At 43.9% G+C, this 25,340-nt stretch overlaps 1 protein-coding gene across 1 annotated transcript in view; it reads right to left on the bottom strand.

Moving 5' to 3' along the window:
- The window catches only part of LOC141107726 (cytochrome P450 2G1-like), a gene marked incomplete in the record, with an annotated part of 99,317 nt that overhangs the window by 27,289 nt on the left and 46,688 nt on the right, over positions 1-25,340 (bottom strand). Inside the window, 2 exon segments of the mRNA XM_073598651.1 lie at positions 18,170-18,330; positions 25,039-25,191. Coding sequence (XP_073454752.1) covers positions 18,170-18,330; positions 25,039-25,191 — 314 coding nt within the window.

Here is a 25,340-nt window from a genome sequence, read left to right on the forward strand (position 1 = left end):
GCCACAGGACCTTTACCTGACAATTCAGATCAGGTTTCTGCAATGTTTGGCAAATATGCAGATCTGCTGGATCGCAGTCTTACTAATACCGCCTCCAAGATCACAGGCAATATTAACGCTGACCTTCAACACTTGGGGTCACGATTGTAAGCTATCGAACAAAAACTTGATCACACTGTAGCCAGAACCAATCAAAATTCTGACTGTGTACAAGATCTTCAAAACCAATTAGAATCTGCCCTCCTGAAAATCAATGATCTTGAAAATAGGAGCAGGAGATACAACTTCAGAATCAGGGGTATACCTGAATCGATTAAAAATGTTCCTGATGCTGTTCGCTCTTTCATCAAGGATCCAGATCTTCACGGACCTGTCCCCTGCCACAATACAGAGAAGGAGATCATTCAAACCTTTACTGGCTGCACTTATACAAAAGGAAATAAAATACTGGTGGCTCTTCCCATTCAGCTTGAAATTTGAATTCACACAGAACTTCTACACCTTTCGCTACATTCAAGGAGGAGGAGCATTTACTGCTGAAATTGATCTACAAGGAACCATCCTCCCCATCTCCAGACTCAGCATCAGGAACCCCCAAACGTCAACTACTTTCCAGCCCGCTCTCTCCTTTATGCCAAACATCCAAGTCAGGTCGGCCCCCATGATAGAACTTCTGAACTTATCTGGCCTGCTCAGTTCTTCCTGTACGGAAGCTTTCTTACCTTTATTGACCCTGTATGGAACTGCCCTATTGTTTTTTTAGCTTCTGGCTCCACGGTTACACGTTCATGACACTTAATGATAAAGTTAGAATATTTTGTCTCCCCCCCCCGCCCCCCCCTTTTTTTCTCAATGTTCAATTGCTTTCTAAATGCTATTTTGACACCAGACGCAGTTCTGGCCCCGTTCTTTAAACATTAGCCCCTCTTTCTAAAGAGGGGCTGATTCTTAGAACCAAGGAACAAGCCTATTTTGACCATACTATGTCTGACTGTACAACTGTACCCTTTAATATCACAGGAGATAGCTTTATCTAGGACTTGACACATACTGGACATTGCTCACGCAACTACTGTTGGGTTAATTGATATGCATCCCACAATGTTTTGTTAATCCTTTGTCACTGGAGCTCTTATCGATATACATAGGCTCATAGCCTTACTGTAGTTAATCTTTACCCAGGGAAGCTTGGTGGTCGGGGTGGTACCCATGCCCCTCCTGATTTGGAAACCTGGATTTTCTGTGTTTCCACTACAGGAATACCCCCTTTCTAGTAGAGGAGGTTTTCGTTTTTTGTTATGAGGTAAGGAGAGGAATGCATCCTCCCCTCGTTCAGTTTCGACATTCGACCAAGTGTACATTTCCTTTTTTCTTACTGCTTCTATTCCTTTCTCGCTTTTATAACCATCTTTTTTCTAGAGACCAGTCTGTAAGAACACACCTTCTGTAACCTTGATTCTCTACCACCACCCCCAGGTTCCTATCGGACCTATCATGGATCGGAGGTTGGGGAGTTACCATTTTATCCTGCTTATCTATACCCCATGCTCCATGGCTAACATTAACCACCTTAAGCCCACACTGAGGGTAGCATCCCAGAACATTCAAGACTTAAACTCTCCGACCAAATGGAAGAAAATCTTACAGTACTTTCATAATCAAAAAACGGATGTCATGTTACTCCAAGCGACCCACTTTCCTAAACGTTATTGTCGTTCGTTAATTCCCCACCTTTCTTCTAGCAAATGCAGAAGATAAAACTAAGAGGGTGGCAATTCTAATTTCATGAAATTGCAAATTCTCGCGCTTGGCTGAGCATAAAAACCCGGAGGGAAGGTTTATACTTGCTAAAAGGGACCATCAATGACCAAATTTTCTTGTTCATATGATATCCTATTACGCTCCAAATCGAGGTCAGGAATTTTTTTTTCCAAACAAACAATCATTCAATCAAACATTCGTAAATCACCTCACCCATCCCTCCAAACAGAGGTCACATATTACCAAGTTACTATAGGGACTGGTAGGTATTTGGAGAGAAGTTAATCCCATATTACACAATTTCACTCACTTTTCTTACCCTCACCAGTCTTTCTCAAGAATCGATCACATCCTAATCTCCGCAGGGCATGTGCCACTGGTCTCTAAATCCTATATAAGAGACTTGGCTTGGTCAGACCACTCAGTATTCCTGCTCCTCCAACGCCCCTCTGGCCAGAGAGGTGACTTTAGATGGAGGTTGAATGAATCCACCCTAATGACCCCGATAGTGTATTTGAAATTGAGAAGGCCATACGAGAGTACTTCCTTCTCAATGACAACCAGGTAGTTTCTCCAGAGATGTTGTGGGCAGCCCGCAAGGTCACTATTAGGGGTAAACTTATACAAATGGCCTTCCAAATACCCCGAAGGAACATAATTGTGACCCTAAATCAGTCCCCATAGTGAAACGCGACGCTGCATGGATGGCACTCAACTTAGCACTCACCTCCAGGGCAGAGAAAAGTCTACGCTGGAGTGGGGCACGGTTCTATTTCCAAAAGGGACAAATTGGGGACTATGCTGGCGAGTAGGCCCTCACCTAAAATTCGTTCTCACTTTACCCAAAATCAAGATAGCAGGAGGCACATTGTCACAAAACCCACAAATGAATTTTTGAAGCCTTTAAGGAATTTAACTAAAAGCTTTATAACCCAGGCTCGAATCCATCGCAACCTGATTTGGGTCGATTTTTTTGACTCCACTCAGTTTCCCAAACCAGAAGACAGACATCGACAGAGACTAGAACAGTCAATCTCTGCGGATGAAGTATCACAAGTAATTAAAAACTTAAAAAGCCACTCCACTCCTGGTCCAGACGGGTTCTCTATCCCTTATTAAACTTTTTCTAACACACTTTACCTTGCCAGTTTTTTTAATGCTCTCCGATGAGGCGCCCCTTTGGACAGATCCCTTAACTCAGCCTACATTTCAGTGATACTGAAACCAGGGAAAGACACAAGCTCAGTGAGCAACTATCGCCTGATCTTGCTTATAAACAACAACTTCAAGATCCTGACTAAGATCCTTGCAGAACGTATTGCATCTTTTATAGGCCTTTATATACATAAGGATCAGGTAGCTTTCATTCCAGGGAGACAGGGGCCAGACCAGATCCACAGGGTAGTAGACATCTCCCTCCTGAACTCACGTTAGGATGATGGCCCAGCTCAAGAAGGCTTTCTACCTTCCTTAGATCTACAGAAAGCTTTTGATTTTGTCTCATGGCCTTATTTATTTGCCATCTTGAAATGCTGGGGATTTGGAGAGTCATTTCTGAATATCATTAGTGCCCTGTACTCGGGCCCGGAGGTTCAGATACGTATGCAGGGATACTATTCGGGATCTTTCGGCATCGCAAGAGGTACAAGACAAGGCTGCCCCTTCTCTCCATTGATATTCGCTATCACGATAGAATTCCTAGAGATAACTATCAGGGATCACCCCGACATACACGGAATTGGATGCGGCTCCCAAACCCCTAAGTGCGCTCTCCTACTAGACGATATCCTACTATTTATATCTTCCCCTTTAAAATTTCTTTACCTAATATTTGCCATGTCCTAGAGGAATTTGCCAAAGCTTCAGGTCTCTGCATAAATTACAGTAAATCACAAGCTTTAAATATTAACTTACCACCTCCCCTAGTTACAGCCCTCCAGGGACAATTTGGATTCACTTGAAGTGACACGATGGTCCAATATTTAGGAATTAAATTAACTTCCAGAATAGATCAGCTTTATGATGCCAATTACCCTCCCCTGATGAGAAAATTTGAATCCGAACTGGCTAAGTGGGCCCCTCTGGATCTATCATAGTTAGGGCGGATTAATTAAAATTAAGATGATCCTCCTCCCTCAAATTCTATATTTTTTTTAGATCTCTCCCTAAAAAAAAAAAAAAGTGAGTGCTCCCACCCACCCCAGTGGCGGGAGATGGGCTACTTCAGAAGGGGGATGGAAGAGGGAGTGTCCACTGCCCAAATCTGCCCTCTAGATGGAAGGAGAGGATCAAAGCTCAGACAGCCCGATGGGAGAAAACATTCTCCAAGAATGACTTTGATGTGGAATGTGCCAGGAGTGCTCAACATCGAATTTGGCTAGCTGAAGATAAGCCTTTTCGTGAAAGGACCAGGCGAATTCCTTTGTGTGATCTGGCAGATCTTCGAGAACAGCTGGCTGAACTAAAGAGGTCAGTGGTCATTAAGGAGTCCAGGAGCCCTCATGCTTCCCCGATTGTGGTAGCTAGAAAGAAGAATGTGTCTCTTCGAATGTGCATTGACTACCGAACATTGAACCGAAGGACTACCCCAGATAAGTACACAACCCCCCGCATAGAAGAGGCCCTGCAATGCTTATCAGGGGCTAAATGGTTCAGTGTGCTGGATCTAAAGAGTGGATACTACCAGATACCCATGCATCCAGATGACCGAGAAAAGATGGCTTTCATCATTCCTGTAGGGTTTTTCGAGTTTGACCGAATGCCACAAGGATTAACAGGGGCTCCTGACACTTCCCAGATTGATTGAGAACACTGCGGGTGATATGAACTTGATAGAAGTGCTAGTGTATCTTGATGATATCATCATGTTTGGCAGCACGTTGGAGGAGCATGAAGCTCAGTTGGAGAAAGTTTTCCAACGACTACACACCAAGGGACTGAAGCTGTCATTAGAGAAGTGTCAGTTCTACCAGACTTCGGTCACGTACCTGGGGCATGTGGTGTCAGCTGAGGGAATAGCTACGGACCCTCAGAGGTTGGAGGCTGTTACTTCCTGGCCTCGCCCGAGCACCGTCACTTTTCATTTTTGGGTTTCTGCTCTTACTATAGATTTGTGAAGAACTTCACAGATTGCCCAACAATTGAATGAGCTGTTACAGCAACAAACGGAGGGGGATCAGCAGAAAGCCCAGAAAGGAGGCCCCAGGAAGCCCCTTGGGTCTATTTAAGAGCAATGGACGGTGAAGTGTGAAAAGGACTTTTGAACAAATGAAGGAGAGCCTGGTTGAAGCACCGCTGTTGGCCTACGCTGATCCATCTAAACCAGGGATCCTCAAACTATGGCCCTCCAGCTGTTGCGGAACTACACATCCCATGAGGCATTGTAAAACTATCACAGACATGACTAGGTATGATGGGAATTGTAGTTTCTGAACATCCGGAGGGCCATAGTTTGAATATCCCTGATCTAAAGCATATGAACTGCATGTGGATGCCAGCAGAGATGGCCTTGGGGGGGTCTTGCATCAAGAGTTGGTGGGGGAGACTCCGCCCAGTGGCCTATGTGAGCCACAGTCTCACACCCCCTAAAAAGAACTATCCTGTGCACAAATTGGAGTTCTTGGCCCTCAAGTGGGCTGTGGTAGATAAGCTACATGACTATCTGTACAGAGCTACCTTTGTGGTGAAGACTGACAACAACCCCTTGACTTACCTACTTTCCACTGGCAAGCTGGATGTCACTAGACATCAGTGGCTGGCAGCCCTGTCTGAATTCCAGTTTAGCTTGAAATACCGACCAGGAGTGAGAAACAGACGCTGACACTCTCTCTCGAAGGCCTCACTTCACTAGTGCTGGCCAGAAGAGTTAGGTTAATTTACCCTTGGAAGGAGTACAGGCTGTGTCAAGGAGTATAGTATAAACACAGAGGGGCCAAAGCTGTGGGAGTCACCCCTGTGGGAGTTACAAGATATTACTGTGATTTGACCCAAGTGCGTAGCCAAGAATTGCCTCAGCTGACAAGAGAGGATATGAGACGGGACCAACAAGAAGATCCGTTGGGGAGTCTGATAAAGGAAATTATTATCCACCCAGGACCTTCAGATACTGTTGAATAGCCCCATTGGAGGGGGCCAAAGTAGTCCATAGCGTGGAAATGAATGTGGTTGGAAGATGGAGTCATATACCAAAGAGGTCCATCAGAAGAACCAGGAGGTGTTCAACTGTTCCTCTCTGAGACACCAACTAATCGTGTTGACCGCTCTTCATGATGATCATGGTCACTTAGGCCCAGATAGAACTTTCAAGTTAGTCAGGGATCGATTTTACTGGCCGTCAATGAGAACTGAGGTGGAAAGCTACTATCGCTCTTGCATCGGATGCATTCAGAGGAAGACCTTACCAGGCAGGGCAGCCCCAATGGGCCATCTTTAAAACCAGGCACCAATGGAGCTGGTGTGCATTGATTTCTTGTGTTTGGAACCTGACCTGAGTGGATGAAGTAATGTCCTGGTTGTGACAGATCATTTTACCCAATATGCTCAAGCTTTCCCCACTAGGGGCCAACAAGCCAGTACTGTAGCAAAAAACTCTAGTGGAGAAGTTCTTCGTTCGTTATGGGTTTCCTCAGCGCCTACATTCGGATCAAGGTCGGGATTTTGAGAGCAAACTGATCAGAAGATTATGTGAAATCTCAAGTATAAAGAAATCCAAAACTACTCCCTACCATCCTCAATGGGATCTACAACCTGGGCGTTTCAACAGTACCTTGTTGAACATGTTGGGAACCCTTCTTTTGGAGAAGAAACAGCATTGAGGGGACCATATAGCTGCAATGGTTCATGCTTACAATAGCACCTCAAATGATTCTACTGGGTACTCCCCCTACAGGTTAATGTTAAGAGAAGCTCATTTACCAGTGGATCTGGCCTTTGGAACCTCATTCGATCACACCTCTCAGGCCTCCTATTGGGGGGTATGTTGACAGACTTCGAAAGAATCTAAAAGTGGCTTATGAGAAAGCCAAGGAAGCCTCTACCATCAGAGAACAGAGGAAAAAGAAAAACTTTGATCTCAGAGTGAGAGTTCAGGATTTACAACCTGGAGATGGAGTGTTGTTGTGCAATCTAGGTATGCCTGGGAAACATAAGCTGGCTGATTGATGGCGTTCTCAACCCTACATTGTCTGTAATCGATTACCTTGGCTCCCTGTGTACCAGATTAGGCCTGAATGGAAGACTGACCCTCTGAAGACTTGGCATCAAAACCATTTGCTGCCCATATCTGAGGCTGTCCGAGTACCCCCATCCTCTTGCTTAGAGACCCATCGGTCCCCTAGGCTGAAGCCTAGGACTGGGAAAACTTGCCCACCCATGCTCCCTGAAGAGGAGAGCAATGACAAGGAATTAGCGCTTGATTGGTTGTGGGTTTCTCCTTTGAAAGACAATCCCATCACCCCTGGGACTGAGGAAGAAGACAGTCAGGGGACACCCTTTAGGTGGAAGACACGTCTCCCCTTGCAGGAAATTGAAACACCAGATCTTCACTCACTGAGAGGAGACGAGGAAGTCAAGGTGGAATTAAATAAAGTACCATATTTAATTGGCGTATAACACGCGCCGGCGTATAACATGCACCCCAAGTTTAGGAGGGAATTTTAAGGAAAAAAAAAAATTACATTTAAATGTCCATCTGCATGCTTGTCCAGTGTCCATCTGGAGCCTTGCCCAGTGTCCATCTGGAGCCTTGCCCAGTGTCCATCTGGAGCCTTGCCCAGTGGCATTGCAGTTTGAAAATGGCGCCGCCGGCGCCGAGATACATAGAGCCGGTCCTCAGCTCTTTTCGGCTCCTCTCGTAGTCCCGCCCAGTCACGCCCTATGAGGGACATAACACAGGTCCAATGGCGGGACTGGGCAGGACTGAGCGGAGCCAAGCGCCGTCCATATACATATATAGCCGAGTGTACTCGGCTAGGTTCGGCTAGCTCCGCTCAGTCACGCCCAGTCCCTGTGTTATGTCCATCATAGGGCGGGACTGGGCGTGACTGAGTGGAGCTAGCCGAGCCTAACCGAGTACACTCAGCTATGTATGTATATCGGCGGCCGGCGCTCGCTCCGCACAAACAGCAGGGGGGGGGGAAATAGGCAGGGATTGGCGTATAAACACACACCAACGATTTTCCCCCGATTTTAAAAAGGGGAAAAAAAAAAAAAAGTGTGTGTTAAACGCCGATAAATACGGTATCTAGTGAGATGGGGACTCCCACTCCTCCTACTAATACAGCAGAGAGAGAGACTGTTCCTGAACCTGAATCCGGATGTAGTTTTTGGGGAACAGAATGGGGACTGGAGCCCCTGGAAATAATCTACTCCAGATTGAGACGGAAGATAGGCCCTCCAAAAAAAACTGACGTCCGATACATTTGGGGAAAATTCTGATGAACTTATACCTACCGATGAATGTTCCAGTCAAGTCTTGCCTCCTTTATTGAACCTTTAGTAAAGGATGACCTTGATCCACCTCCTGACACTACTGGGAGGGCCACTGACTTGTTATTTACCTGTCACAAAATTAATATGACTTCGCCTGATAATGTTTATAATTTACCGTTAGATCCTTCTTTGGGTCAGTTGTTGGCTGTTGCAACTTCTAGTTTGTCAGATGATTAATCATTCATTTTCTTAGGATACAGTAAGATGATCCCACAGGTTGTGTTCTGTCTTCAGGGACCAAAGTGGGGGGAGGATGTAGCAATGTGGACTACAATTGCAAAGTACAGGGATTCTCTGGTATTTCTATATAATCGCATGTCTCTAGTGCCCAGCGCTACTAGCTGACATCATATTTGTGAGCCAAACTAAAAGGGATTGTGGGGTTAGTAGTTCCTCGGTGTCAGGGCTGGGCTCAGCCCTTCCTTCTCTGAGCTGGCCGCTCAGCTGTCGGCTAATTGTCAGCTCCCATCTCTCTCCACAGTTACTCAGCTGTTGTTCATATCCTGCTAGTCAGTCCTGCCTACTTAAGCCGTCCAGTCCAGGAGGGTCTCTGCCTTCACCTTGGTCAACATCACAAGAAACATCTCCTGCGTTCCTGTTTAAAGACTGGCTTTGCTGACATCTCTTCTGGCTCCAGATCCTGCTTGCTGTTCCACTACTTTGATCCGACTTCTGGCTTGGCTGACTATCCATTCCGGTTACTGAACCCTGGCTATGTTTTGACTACATTTGTTCTTTTTATTTTTAATATTAAACAAGTGCGATTTAACTTTACTTCGGTCTCAGTCTGATTTCATGGTTTCTGACAGTAGGCGAAGGCCATGAATTCAGAAGATGCAGTCAATCCACTTGTTGGTAATATTTTTTCCCAGATTGAATGAACTGGATCACCGCATGGATCAGTTCGCCATGGTGTTACAAATGCTCCTGAGTCGCACGACTCACCTGCGTTCTCCCACTGTGGCCGCCACGGTACAAACTATGTTGCAGGCTGACCCTGCTGCTGCGCCAGTCTCTGTGCAGGCACCCGCCTCAAGTGTTACCTCTATAAGAGGTATGTCTGGTTCCGCTCCGCTTCCCCATCGATTTGGGGGCGGTCCAGTCCAATGCAGAGGGTTTCTCAACCAGGTTGAGATATACTTTGAGATGCTGCCCCAGGCATTTCCCATTGACAGAAGCAAGAGTAGGTTTCGTGATATCTTTGCTTTCTGAGAGAGCCTTGGCAAAACCTCTATGGGAGACGCAAAAACCTGTTGTCTTGAGTTCCCCTGAGTTTGTGGCTTCGTTTAAAAGGGTATTTGATGTTCCTGTATGCTTTAGTGCCTCATGTCCATCGAACAGAGTACGAGAACTGTTACCGGCTACGCCATTGAATTCCGTACTCTGGCAGCAGAGGTTGCGTGGAACAATGAGGCCCTCGTGGCTGCTTTTTCTCATGGTGTCTCGGATACCATCAAGGATGAGATAGCAGCCCGGGATATACCCACTGAGCTGAAGAAGTTGATCATAGTTGCCATCCTCACTCCAGACTCAGAGAAAGACTCTTTTAAAAAGGAGCGCTTGTGGAAGCCTCCTGTACGTTTGTCTCCGAGCTTTGCAGTCCCACCCATGCCTCCCTCACCTCCCATGCCTCCTGGTACAGAGTCAGTCAGTGAAGGTGAACCCATGCACTTGGGTTTCACGCGTCTCTCTGCGGATTAGAGAACCTTTAGGAGGAGGGAGAGATTGTGCCTTTATTGTGGCCAGACAGGTCACTTTTTGAAGTCTTGTCCTACCCGTCCAGTGAACGTCAGAACCTTGAGGTCCTGTCACAGACAGACCTTAGGTGCCGTTGTTTCATCCCCAGTTATCCAGAAGGATAAGCCCCTGGTTTCAGTTATGCGTTCTTGGGCTGAGTTGTCCGTCGAGATACAAGCTCTAATAGACTGGGGCTGCAGGCCTGTTCATTGAAGCACTCGATTCCGCTGCAGCTGCGTGACACTCCACTTGCCATTGTGGCTCTTGACGGGAGATCTCTACAGCCTGCCAATGCGACTCATGAGACGGTTCCGTTGTCCATGGCCGTAGGGGCTCTTCACCATGAGATAATCCAATTCCAAGTTAATTTCCTCACCTAAGTTTCTGCTGGTTATTGGTTATCCTTGGTTACAGAGGCACAACCCCTCTTTTGAGTGACTCCAGCTGAGGTTCTCTCCTGGTCACCACAATGCAGTGAGACATGCTTCCAGATGGTAGCCAAGGTTCTGTGCACCTCTTCACTCTCCTCCCTGCCAAAGGAGTACCGCGATTTTAGCGAGGTCTTTGACAAAGGTCAAGCAGGTAGTTTGCCTCCACGCCGGCCATATGATTGCTCAATTGACCTTCAACCTGGGGCCATACCCCCTCGTGGCCGTGTTTACCCTTTGTTGGTTTTGGAGGATAAGGCAATGGAGGAGTATGTTGCAGACGCACTTTCGAGGTTTCATCCGCAAATACTCGTCTCCTGCTGGTGCTGGTTTCTTCTTTATGAAGAAGAAGAGTGGTGAACTGAGACCTTGTATTGATTATAGGGGTCTCAATCGTTTCACGATTAAGAATGCCTATCTGATTCCATTGATTACAGAGTTATTTGACCGCCTGAAGGGAGCAACAGTTTTCACGAAGATTTGAGAGGGGCACACAATCTCCTGAGAATAAGGGGGGGGACGAGTGAAAAAACGCATTTAATACCAGAACAGGCCATTATGAGTACCTCGTAATGCCTTTTGGCCTTTGTAACGCCCTGGCAGTTTTCCAGGAATTTATTAAAGATGTCCTCTGAGAAATGTTGCAGTTATGTGTGGTGGTTTATCTCGATGATATCCTCATATTTTCCAAGTCCCTGGAGAGCCACCACACAGATGTCTGTCATGTGCTTCAGAAACTAAGAGAGAACGATCTCTATTGTAAACTGGAGAAATGCGAGTTCCATCGTGGGCTGTGTCATTTCCACTGCTGGTTTTTCGATGGACCCAGAGAAACTTTCAGCAGTCCTACAGTGGCCCGACCTGTGGGTTTACGTCCTCTGCAGCGTTTTCTGGGCTTTGCAAACTATTATCGGAAGTTTATTCCCAACTTCTAGTCTCTGGTCAAGCCCCTGACTGATATGACCAGAACGGAAGGTAACCCACAGAGTTGGTCCCTGGAGTCCATTAAGGCCTTTGAGAGTCTCAAGGCTGCCTTTGTTTCTGCTCCTGTGATGGCACATCCTGATCCCACTTTACCTTTTATCCTTGAGGATGATGCTTCTTGGACTGGTGTTGGCGCCCTTCTGAATCAACGTCCTACCTCAGAGCGCCATGCATCCTTGTGGCTACTTTTCCAAGAAATTGTCACCTGCGGAGTGCAATTACGAGATTGGTGACAGAGAGCTGTTGGCGATCATTTTAGCCCTGAAAGTATGGAGACATCTCCTCGAAGGTACCACTGTACCATAAGAATCTCACATTCTTGTCTGGTGCTAAATGCCTTTCTCCCAGAAAGGAGCGATGGGCTCTTTTCTCGTCACGTTTCACGACAATTTTCCTCCACTTCCAAGTTGGAGTCGGTTCTGGTTATGGCGATTCCTCCTGATCGTATTCTGGCTACGTTGTCTCACTTCTCCTTTGAGTGACAAAATTCTTGCTGCTCAGGTCCATGCTCTGAGAAACCTCGTGACTGCCGCTTTGTCCCAGAGAGTCTCCGTACTGCCATGCTCCAGACCTACCATTCTCCCAAGGTTGCTGGCCACCCTGAGAGGAATCAACTCGTTTGGGCCATTTCCAAACAATTCTGGTGGCCTAGTCTATGTGCTGATGTAACTGCCTTCGTAGCTGCCTGTTCCATGTGTGCTCAGAGTAAGACTCCATGACACCTTCCAGTGGGCCTCCTACAACCCATACCCAATTCCATTTTTGCTTAGGAGATCTTTCGCTTACATGGGCTACCCAAGGTGATTGTCTTGGATAGGGGTAGTCAGTTTGCATCCTGGTTCTGGCGAGCCATTTGTGCAGTTGGGAATTCAGGTTGCTTTCTCCTCTACGCTTCACCCGCGGTCTAATGGGGCTGCAGAACGAGCCAATCAGCCCTTGGAGAAATTCCTACATTGCCATATTTCTGACCATCATATCAACTGATCAAATGTCCTAAGAAAGGGGAATTGGCGCTGTTCTGCTATATGTGCATTAAATGTGGTTCCTATAAAAATACATATATAAAAATGAATTGTATGTAAGTGCAACAAATGTGCTCTTAAAAACTATAATTCAGTGCAAAAAAGCTCCACCAACCAATGCTATACAATAAGGTGCAATGTGCTGAATATATATACTGAAAGGATTTTTTACAAAGTGAACACAATGTCCCAAAATATTTGTATGCAGAAAAATTCTTGTATGTGTCCTTCTGATGAAAAGACTGTAAAATTAGTGTAGCAAGTGTTCCCCAACTTCCACTACACCCCCACTCGTGCTCACTCACCGGACCGCCCAACTCCTGCAGGGGTAAAAGGCATGCAGATAGACTCCAGCGGTGTTGAATCCAGGAAAAACGGTCCTCAGCCCACTTTGGTGTATCCTTCTATGATGTTACGGTATCCCCAGTGTTTAACATCCATATGCATCAAAAAAGAGATATATCTCATAGCGTGAGTCCGTAAAAAGTGGATTAATTAGGTTAATTAAAAAAACTTTAAAACAGGAGCCAACACTGTTCCTCAAGCCGGTTCAGAGCCTGGAGGGCAGCGTGGTTGAGCGTGCGTTCCACCGCCCGCCTGCCTGAAACTGGAAGGCTCCACGTAAACCAGACAAGAGATTGACGCATGCGTATCACGAGGCCACGCCTTATGTGTTTCGTCATCAAGACGTCATCTGTGGTGCCTCAGATGAAGTCTTGATGACAAAACGCGTAAGGCGTGGCCTCGTGATACGCATGCGTCAATCTCTTGTCTGGTTTACGTGGAGTCTTCCAGTTTCAGGCAGGCAGTGGAACGCACGCTCAACCACGCTGCCCTCCAGGCTTTGAACCGGCTTGTGGAGCAGTGTTAGCTCCTGTTTTAAAGTTTTTTTGATTAACCTAATAAATCCACTTTTTATGGACTCACGCTATGAGATATATCTCTTTTTTGATGCATATGGATGTTTAACACTGGGGATACCGTAACATCATAGAAGGATACACCAAAGTGGGCTGAGGACCGTTTTTCCTGGATTCAACACCGCTGGAGTCTATCTGCATGCCTTTTACCCCTGCAGGGGTTGGGTGGTCCGGTGAGTGAGAGCACAAGTGGGGGTGTAGTGGAAGTTGGGGAACACTTGCTACACTAATTTTACAGTCTTTTCATCAGAAGGACACATTCAAGAATTTTTCTGCATACAAATATTTTGGGACATTGTTTTCACTTTGTAAAAAATCCTTTCAGTATATATATTTTTTTATCACTTGTTCTGTGATTTGGACTTTCACGTATTTAAGTTGGGGACTTTACAAAAAAATAGTCTAATTGTTTAATAAGTACATCACAAGTTTTTTTTCTTCTTACTTGGAATGTTTACAGATTTTAATCTTTGGGTATATATATATATATATATATATATATATATATATATATATATATATATATATATATATATATATATATATATATATATATATATATATATATATATATATATATATATATTTTTTTTTTTTTTTTTTTTCAGCACATTGCACCTTATTGTATAGCATTGGTTGGTGGAGCTTTTTTGCACTGAATTATAGTTTTTAAGAGCACATTTGTTGCACTTACATACAATTCATTTTTATATATGAATTTTTATAGGAACCACATTTAATGCACATATAGCAGAACAGCGCCAATTCCTCTTTTAGGACATTTGATGATTTGAATTTCACCCAGGTGATATTCTGTATAGGGGGGCTGCAGTTCTCTCTTTTCCCTTTTTTCCTAAACGCAGAACTATTGTTATTCATCATATCAACTGGTCAGACCTCTTACCATGGGCAGAGTTTGCTCACAACAGTGCCTTGAATATTGCTTCCCGATTGTCCCCGTTTATGGCGAATTATGGTCTCCAGCCTTCCATGTTGCCTGACTTGTTTGTTCCGCAGAGTATTCCTGAGTTGGAGGAGCATCTCCGTGGTCTTCGTTTCACTTGGGCACAAGTCCAGGAGGCTTTGCGTCATGATAATGATAGGTACAGACTCCATGCTGACAGCAGATGCCTGCCTGCGCCTTTTTACCAGGTTGGGGACAGGGTCTGGCTGTCATCTCGCAACCTCCGACTTCGTATTCCCTCACTGAAGTTCACACCTCAGTTTATTGGGCCTTTCCGTATTCTTCGCAGGATTAACCCAGTGGCTTACACATTAGACCTTACTTCTAATATGCATATTTCAAATGTATTTCATGTCTCCTTATTAAAACCTTTGGTCTGAAACCCCTTTACCACCTCAGTACCACGTCCGCACCCTGTACAGGTTAAGAACCATGAGAAGTATGAAGTACAGTCCATTGTTGACTCCCGTAGGTGCATACAATACCTGGTGCATCGGAAGGGGTATGGTCCGGAATAACGCTCTTGGATCTCATCCTCGGACGTACATGCCCCTGTCCTCCTCTGCGATTTCCATAGACATTCTTCCCTCAAGCCTGGTGGTCCTCCAAGGGGGAAGTTTTAATTCTATGGAGTGGCTATAAGCATCCAATTGCTGCAATTGTAAGTTTTGTATGTAATAGATTTGTGCATTGTAATATTATCTGTGAATGACATGTATAGGTATTGACTGTTTGTATTTATTTCATAGAGTGTCTATATCCTATCTATCCCTGAGGAAGGAGTATCTCTAGTAGACTTCGAAATGCATCTGGGGAAGAATCAATTTAATTTACCTCAACTATTTGCATTATCAGTAATGGTTGCTATGTACACTCCATGATCTATGTTTTAATCTATGTATTTTCAATAAAATATATGACTATTTTTCTATTTAATTGATATGTGACATTTACCTAAGTGCCGTTAAAGTCCTACCCAAAGTGGGATTCCACTCTTTATATATCTTTATATTTGGATGTTGGCACCGTGAAACAATCACCGCTACCTTTTCATTTTCTATTAAGCCTGGTCTCTCATTAGGATTAAAGGTTAATAGGCCAGCCTGGATTTCCCCTTTAGAAGTTTGCCAGTACACTTAACCTTTGCTTATCCTTTCAGGTCCAAGTAGTATTCTACTGTACATATGTGTATAGAATATACTGTTATCTACAAACTATCTTGCCTTGTGTTATTGTATGGGGATTCCTCTACTGAGCTAGGACTGTTACCTAAAGCTCAGTAGATCTATTGTCTCATCTATGTAACAATATCCTCTTTGAATTGTTCCAGTAAACTTTAATTGAACAAAAACGCACTGAGTTGTTTGCCTTATTACTTTAAAGTGGTGCAAAGATGTCTGAACCCAGAGTGTCAGGTGGGTTGGAATGTTCACAAGGTCATGGCAGTGCAGATGAGCAGGTAAATCCAAGCAGTCCCCAAGGGGGTCGTGCTACATGTTTACATATTTTGTAAATATTTCTCACTGCCAAATTGATCGAGATGGGTCATACACATCCGGGAGGCATGAGGATGGTCATAACTCAATCTTGATTATTTTGATGTCGGCTTTGATTTGCCATATGATTTTTTTACTATTGTTTTATAAAAAACAAACAAAAAACACTATCAAAGGATTAGATTTTACTGTACTGCAAGGTTGAAAAAAGGTTTTGATGGAAAATGTCTCCCTTCGCTATGGTTCCCAGATGAGTATGTACCATGACTTAATTAAAGCATGTACATCCATAATCACATTTATATGTAAGAGATGCCCCAATGGTTCAAAGAGTGGGACATGCTGCTTATGCATAAATCTGAAGTAGCACTAACCCTAAACTACCCAAAGTGTGACTCTCTATTCTTATAAGAGTTGCTCAAGCAGAGTAAGCATCTCATGGAGTATACCCCAGATCTAGATATACAGCCAGGACTGTACAGGGGCACCAGACTGCATTTCCATGGCTATACTACAAAGTGCAATTCTATATCTTCAGTGAGGACTTTCGGGGCAAGGGACCCCAAGGTGAAGATCCAAAAGGCTTTTCTCATACAGAGCCTTTGGTGTCTCTTTCCACTGTCTAGATGGAAAGCCAAGACACCAGCCGAAATCTATCAGTAATTAGAAAGCATTCCTGCCCCTTGTCAGTGCAAATTAATATCAGCTGGTGGTTCAGTCTCAACTGATAAAAAGGTGTCATTACCAAGGTGCCACACAAGAAACATCTCATTATGGGTAAAAGCAAAGAGCTCTCTCAAGACCTTCACAACGTTATTGTTGCAAAACATACTGATGGCATCGGCTACAGAAGGATTTCTAAACTTCTGAATGTTCCAGTGAGCACTGTTGGGGCCATAATCTGGAAGTGAAAAGAACATCATTTCACCATAAACCAGCCACGACCAGGTGCTGCTCACAAGATTTGACAGGGGGATGAAAATAATTATCAGAAGGGTTGTGAAAGAGCCAATGATCACTTGTGGAGAGCATCAGAAAGACCTGGAATTAGCAGGTACAATTCTTTCAAAGAAAACAATAAGTATTGCACTCAAACGACGTGGCCCGTATGCATGCTCACCACGCAAGACTCCAAAGTTGAAGAAAAAGCATGTTGATGCTTGTTTAAAGCTTGCTGCACAACATTTAGACAAAAGTGTGAAATACTGGGAAAATATAGTCTGGCCAGATGAGACCAACATTTAACTCTTTGGATACCATAATACACACCATGTTTGGAGGTCAGATGGCACTGCAAATCACCCCAAAAACACCCCCATACCAACGGTGAAGTTTGGAAGTGGGAACATCATGGTGTGGTGCTTTTTTTTCAGCATACGGTAATGGCAAACTTCATATCAGTAAAAGGAAGGATTAATAGAAAAATGTTTCAACATAGATAAAAATCTGCTGCCATCTACCAGGATGATGAAGATGAAACAAGGGTGGACATTTTAGCAAGACAATGATCCCAAACACAAAGCCAAGGAAACTCTCAATTGGTTTTAAAGAAAGAAAATAAAGCTGCTAAAATGGCCCAGCCAATCACCTGACTTGAATCCAACAGAAAATCTATGGAAAGAGCTAAAGATCACAGTTCATAGAAGAGTGTGGAAGAATGGGCCAAAATCACACCTGAGCAATGCATGCAACTAGTTTCTCCGTACAGGAGAGTTGTCATTACCAACAAAGGATTTTGTACAAAGTATTAAATACATTTTAGTTGGTGTGTTCAATATTTTTTCCCTGTATCATTCCATTTTAAATCACACATAACTTAATTTCTGAACGTACTTGTTTTGGTTTCTTTGTATGTATGGATTGCATGGGTTGTTACCAAAATGTGGTGAAAATTTTGTGTCAATAGCACCTTTAGCATTATATATACACCTAGAAAAATGGTTACATGTTCAATACTTATTTTACCTACTGTATGTGCACTGAGGTGAATTGTTGTTCATTTACTACTTTGGCTCTGAAAAGGAGGGTTTGCCCTTGAAATGCGTCAACCACCACAGTCTTCCCACACTATTGGTAGATTACAGCAGACCTGAAGGCGATTGGTCCCACTTGCCATGATATGTATACACATGTTATGCATTTGTGAGTATAACAATTGTTGTTTTTATTTTCAAATAAAATTTATTGTGGTAATGCGCTAGGTTGGTGCGCCCTTCTCTTGTTCTTTTGCAGTCCATAAGATTATCCCATTGTCCTGAGGGGGCAGCAAGGCCACTGACACTGAGGAAGAATCCAGGTAATATATTTAGAGGCTCCTACAGGGGTAGCGCTACAGTAAAATCTCAGTACACTTGTCATTGGCTCTTACCTGCCCCCAGCATGAACTGACGATGTAGAAAGTTTCACTTATGGTGTTTACGACATCAAGAAGCTCAGTGTCCTCATAATCATGGCGATGCCCAAACATGATGGAAAACATTATATTGCAAGCAACTTTGTTGAAGAAGTGTTGAGGATTAATAAATGATCCTAGAATATGAGAGAGAAAAAAAAATATGAGCAAACACACAAATTGCAACACGGCTCTATACACATATTGTTGTGTTGGAAAGGATTTAAAGGGAAAATCTAGAACACAAAGTAAAACCATGGTCATTTTAAGGGCCTGCGTCAATGGGCCTTTATTTTCAAACTGAAGATATCGACACAAGTCCAAAGCCTGTTGACACAGGGCTTATCTGGAGCTTGAATTTGGAGGGGTTTGCCTGTCTCTGTTTTCTACATGTCCACGGAGAGCAGGATTCAGCAAGTGTCATTGATTTTTTCCTTTTTTCCGCTTATATCATTTAATTGGATTATATAAGTTGCATATGGACAATCCACTGGCTGGTCTTAGCGATGCTGACACATGTGCAGCTTACACTATTACAACAACTTCGTAATTTCATATACTAAGTGGATTTATATTATGATGGTCCCATGTATATAGGAAAAAAAACTAAATTAGAGAATTTTTAAAAGTGCAAATTTCAGGAATGAACCACACATTGAATATAAAACCATCAAATATTTTCAATACAAATGTTAAAAGGTGGTATAAAAGAAACATTGCCGTGTCAATATCAGACACCATTTCACATCCAGTAGTATCTCATAGGTATATAACATATCCTATGTACTGTATATACAGTATGTCACAAAAGTGACTACACCCCTCACATTTTTGTAAATATTTTATTCTATCTTTTCATGTGACAACACTGAAGAAATGACACTGTGCTACAATGTAATGTAGTGAGTGTACAGCTTGTATAACAGTGTACATTTGCTGTCCCCTCAAAATAACAACACACAGCCATTAATGTCTAAACCGCTGGCAACAAAAATGAGTACACCCTTAAGTGAAAATGTCCAAATTGGGCCCATTTAGCCATTTTCCCTCCCCGGTGTCATGTGACCCGTTAGGGTTACAAGGTCTCAGGCGTGAATGGGAAGCAGGTGTGTTAAATTTGGTGTTATCACTCTCACTCTCTCATACTGGTCACTGGAAGTTCAACATGGCACCTCATGGCAACGAACTCTGAGGATCTGAAAAAAGAATTGTTGCTCTACATAAAGATGGCCTAAGCTAAAAGAAGATTGCCAAGACCCTGAAATTGAGCTGAAGCACAGTGGCCAAGACCATAACAGGACAGGTTCCACTCAGAACAGGCCTCGTCATGGTAGGGCAAAGAAGTTGAGTGCACATGCTCAGCGTCATATCCAGAGGTTGTCTTTGGGAAATAGACATAGTGCTGCCATAGTGCTGCCCCAAATCCCCCCCTTTCTCCTTGTTGTATTAGGGAGAGAGGTTTATGGACTGGGTAGGTAGTGTTCCCCTGCCACCCAAGTGGGAATTTTTACAATGATGGTGATTTGTCACGTCCGGGTCTTGCATCTCTGGATGCATGTTTTTGCAGTCCACGTGATCATGCAGCACAGCTGCGCTCTGTCACCTTTTCGGGAGCATGACGCGGGTTTTTGCATGTCCAGGGCCACTTCCATGTCTGTTACCCGGGAGCTGCGATACGCTCTGTGTGTCCCCTACCCCTCCTGCTCCTGTCCACCCTGCCTGGGGTGGGGGGGGGGGGGGGGGGGGGGAGTGTATTGCTGTAGGTGGGCATCCACAGCGCATCGGCGCCACACCCCTTGCCCCATGTTTGACGCCTTGGTTGGCGTCATGACGCGAGGCATGAATTTTTTCATCTCAGCCGGTCCCGGTGGGGAATACGAGCGTCCCTAACAGACTGTGTCTGCCGTCTGTGACAGAGCCCCGCCCCACCCCTAGCCGTGCTTGTGTGACGCTGGTTAGGGGCCAGCATGCACGTGTGCGGGTTGGGTATATATTGACCCCCCGTCACGGTCTGGGTGCTATGGACAAGACACGCTATACTTCATCACAGCGTTCCACCTTTCCCTTTTTGGGGCATATGTAAGTTACCATCAGGTTATTCATCATTCTGCTAGCCAGTTTTTCTTTTTATTGGTTTGACCTTCTAGCAATCGGAATCGTCTCTGCAGCTTTTTACTTATCTTCACACCAGACCTTACCATGTTTTGGATGTGATTATACTCTTATTCCAATTTTTGTCATCTGCACAGACGTCCGATTTGCAACACCATTGTTAGATAGATACAATTCCTCCTTTTTTATTTTTACCTAGCATAATTGATACACTGATTATGCACCTTTTTATTTTAGGTAATTATCACTGGCGCATTATCTTGTCTCGCCATCAATACCAGCAATCCGGGTCCCTGTGTTCAGAAGAGGTCCTGTATGCGCTCCGCCTACACGCGACCCCAGAATACTTCAGATCCCGGGACAGACATCTTTTTGGGACCTGGTTCCATACCCGCTACACCTTATTGTACTGACCACATGTAAGTACTTAGGGTAGGCTCACATGCCTTCCCTTATTATGATCAGTTACACTTAGACTAATCATATCCTATCATATTTTCTAGACGTCCCTATGCTTTCGTCCCTGGTGAGTGTCCTTCACTCGGGCATTTCGGGATGCTGACACATGTTTACAGTATACTTTTACTCCACAAGATCTTCTAATTTTTGATTATGATTTCTCTGTCTATACCCATACTCCCGGTGCAAGTGCTGCTGCAACATTACATGTACACATATGGAATTTTTTGTTTTGTATTTATAATTCATCAATTGTGACCACCACATGGCACCAAGTTGATATATATTTGATGTCTGTATTACATTTGCACATACATATGTGCCTGTAAATACTTTATGAAATTATATTTATTGCAATGTCTTTTATATATGTGGTCTGTGGTATTGATATGATTGTGCATTTCACTATGATCAATAAATATGTATTTTTATCCAGCCATCTCCATGATGTCCATGACCTCATTTCAAAGTCCCAACCTTCCTAGTTCTATTTTTGCATTTAGGGATAGAGGTACACCATATGTGGCTTCATTTAAAGTCCCAAATGCCCCTTTAGCCCAGCATTGCTACAGAGGTTAAAGGGGTGGGGGGTGGGGGGGGGGGGGGAGTCAGACTATCAGTGCTCAGACCATACGCTGCACACTGCATCAAATTGGTCTGCATGGCTGTTGTCCCAGAAGGAAGCCTCTTCTAAAGATGATGCACAAAAAAGCCCGCAAACTTCGCTGAAGACAAGCAGACTAAGGACATGGATTACTGGAACCATGTCCTGTGGTCTGATGAGACCAAAGATAAACTTATTTGGTTCAGATGGTGTCAAGCATGTGTGGCGGCAACCAGGTGAGGAGTGAAGGTAATAGAACAACTCTAGACAGCCGCACTCAAATGAAGAAAGTTTTTTCTTATGCCTTTTATTGTAAACACAGGATCATACTGTACAGACCACAGAAAAGCAACATAGGCTAACGCGTTTCACACTACCGAGAGTGCTTACTCATAGCTGAGGTGAGGTGAGGAGTACAAAGACAAGTGTGTCTTGCTTACAGTCAAGCATTGTGGTGGGAGTGTCATGGTCTGGGGCTGCATGAGTGCTGAAGGAAATGGGGAGCTACAGTTCATTGAGGGAACCATGAATGCCAACATGTACTGTGACATACTAAAGCAGAGCATGATCCCCTCCCTTTAGAGCGGCAGGGTAGTATTCCAAGATGACCATTGCCTTGTTAAAGAAGCTGAGGGTAAAGGCGATTGACTGGCCAAGTATGCCTCCAGACCTCAAACAGAAGGTGGAGGAGCGCAATGTCTCTAACATCTACCAGCTCTGTGATGTTGTCATGGAGGAGTGAAAGATGACATCCAGTGGCAACCTGTGAAGTTCTTGTGAACTCCATGCCCAAGAGGGTTAAGGCAGTGCTGGAAAATAATGGTGGCCACACAAAATATTGACACTTTGGGCCCAATTTGGACATTTTCACTTAGGGGTGCACTCACTTTTGTTGCAAGCGATTTAGACATTAATGGCTGTGTGTTGAGTTATTTTTGAGGGGACAGAAAATTTACACTGTTATACAAGCTGTACACTCACTACTTTACATTGTAGCAAAGTGTCATTTCTTCAGTGTGGCCACATGAAAAGATAATAAAATATTTACAAAAATGTGCGGGGTGTACTTACTTGTGAGATACTGTAGATGGAATCCTGTGCACATTTGCTTCTGTAGGTGTAAGTCCGGGTGTGATATGCTACAGTCAGGCTGCAGATACAATACACACTGATATGGATGCCAACTGACTTTTCTGTACATGGGCATTCTGTCCTGTTAGATGTACCAGTGTTCTTAAGGTGATTGTTACACCCCCCCCCCCCCCCCCCCAAAAAAAAAAAAAAAAAAATCATGCTCCTGTCCCTTTAAAAAGGTACAAGGTGTAACATAGTGCTTTTGCCTTTTTCTCTTTTGATTTTTTCTATCGTCTACAGTGCCTGGTTAATCTTGCCTGGTCCTGACCTCTTCTCTGTGAGCTGATCACGTTTATCATGGCTGCTGAAGACTGACTTTGTGAAAGAATTGGCCAAAATCCCACCTAAGCAATGCATGCAATTAGTTTCTCCATACAGGAGGCGTCTTGAAGCTGTCCTTACAACAAAGGATTTTGTATCAAGTATTAAATAAATTTCAGTTAGCGTGTTAATACTTTTTCCCCAGTGCATTCCATTTTATTACATATAAAACTTAATTTCTGAACTTATTTGTTTTGGTTTATTTGTATGCATGGATTTTTACCGACATGAGGTGAAAATTTCATGTCAATAGCACCTTTAGAAATTGACCTAGCAAAATGACGTGTTCAATACTTATTAACTCGCTGTACATACAGTATATGCTAGATCTACGATTCTGGCTGACTGAGTAACCGCCTCCTAACAGAGATGTTTGGGATCCCAATTTGTACATGCACAGATGGCCAGACATTGGGTTCAGATATAATGGCTTACGGTTGATTAACCAATTTAGGATTAATATTTAGTTATTATTATGGTATGGCCGGCAAGCTGTTCCCCGCTGACAGCTGAATGTAAAAATAAGAATAGCCGGCAAAGAAATTTGTGAAAACACGGCGTGGGGTACCCCCCCCCCCCAATTCATATCAGGCCCTTTTGGGGTTTGGTATGTATTTGGAGGGGAACCCCCCGCTAAATTTTTTTAAATTCATACCAGACCCTTATTCAAGCATGCAACCCGGCAGGTCAGGAAAGGGAGGGAACGAGTGAGCACCTCCCTTTAAACAATTCCAGGCCACATGCCCTCAACATGGGTTGGTGCTTTGGGGCAAGGGGGGCTCCGACACCCCACCCCAAACCTTGTCCCCATGTTGATGAGGACAAAAGCCTCTTCCCCACAACCCTGGGCTGTGGTTGTAGGGGTCTGTGGGCAGGGGGCTTATCGGAATCTGGAATCTCCAATTAACAAGGGGGCTCCCAGATCCCATCCCCCCCTATGTGAATGAGTATGGGGTACATTGTACGCCTACCCACTCACCAAAAAAGTGTAAAAATAATTGAAAAAAAGACAGGAGACAGTTTGACAATTTCTTTATTAAAAAATAAAAAAAAACAATGTCCCCAGATGTGACATCATTGACCTGTGCATGCTGAGTCGCCAACGTCACTGGGGGCGGTGTCACCAGGTAAAGTTTCCGGCTGGCTCCGCCCTTTAGCTATTTAGGAACTGTCACACAGTTCCTGGAGCATTCATCATGAGTGGAGCTTGTTTTTCCTCTTTTTTCGGGTTCAGCGGTGTGATGGGCGTCGTCATTGGCAAAGGATCTACATCGGGGGACTTTTTTTTTTTTTTTTTTTTTTTTTTTTAAATAAAGGAATTGTCAAAAATTGGCTCTTGCCTTTATTCACTTTTTACAGTTTTTTGGTGAATGCGTAGGGGTGCTATGTATGCCTGGTATGGATCTGGGGGGGGGGGGGGGGGGCGACTCCATTTTTTTGACAAATTTTTTCACAGGCAATTCTTTCTTTTACATTCAGCTGTCAGAGGGGAACCCCGCTGACAGCTGATGACTCATCGGTTGTTGAGGACGCGGAGGTCAGCTTCCCAGCCAGCTTCTTAGCAACCAGCTATATACAGTGTTTTTAAAGGGAAAAAAAAAAAACGCAAAACGCCTCACAAACGCATTGAAGTCTATTACACAAAAACGCACTCTGCTGTGGGAAAAAAGTCCCCAACCCTTTCCTAAAAGAACCGGCTGAGAAAAGGATAGATGTGATTGTATACCAAAGGAAGCCATAGTAAATGGACTGTAGTGCGTTTCTGCAAAATGCACTAAAAAAGGCATATGTGTTAACGTAAGGCAAGTATGTGTGACTAAAGACTGTTTTATTCTGGGGGACAGTCAGGTGCCTGGGCAGCAGTAGGCTGTTCCAGGACAAGTAGTTAGGTTCCTGTGTTTGTAGTTAGACGCCGAAGGTGGCAAGGTTTTATTTTCGGTTTTGTTTTATTTTTGCCATTTTAATAAACCTGCACTTTGTAAACACAGACTTTCGAAATAAATGCACACACAATGCACAACCCGCTACTGAGCTAATTCCTCGCAATATAGACCGGTATTAACAAAATAGATTTTTACAATAATTTTGTACAGAGGTTGCTTTTAAGCCTTCTTTGTTTATCCCGTGGTACAACTTTAAAATCCTGACAAGGGCTCCAACCCCTTACCACTCTACAAAAAACTTTGGCTTTAAATTTGTTTTTGTTTTTTCTTACCTTTGGTGTGTCTTAATTCTGTCACCAAACACTGAGACTCCTCTATAATACAGCTTTCTATACTCTTCTTCCCCATGCCAAAATCCCGCATTGCTGACAGAGAAAATCGGCGAAGCTCTCTCCACTTGTCCATGTCACTAGTAAAGCCCACTCCTGATCAAGAAAATAAGGACAAGTTATATATCGATAGATCTATCGTGAAGTTTTCTAAATCCATAAAGAAAACAATACAGTAAGGGCTCATTTACACTTGCTTCGGCTTCAACACAAATTAACGGTTAGTTTACACTTGCTTCAAAACA

This window comes from Aquarana catesbeiana, linkage group LG09, assembly GCF_042186555.1.
Source record: "Aquarana catesbeiana isolate 2022-GZ linkage group LG09, ASM4218655v1, whole genome shotgun sequence".
Classification (NCBI taxonomy): Eukaryota; Metazoa; Chordata; class Amphibia; order Anura; family Ranidae; genus Aquarana; species Aquarana catesbeiana.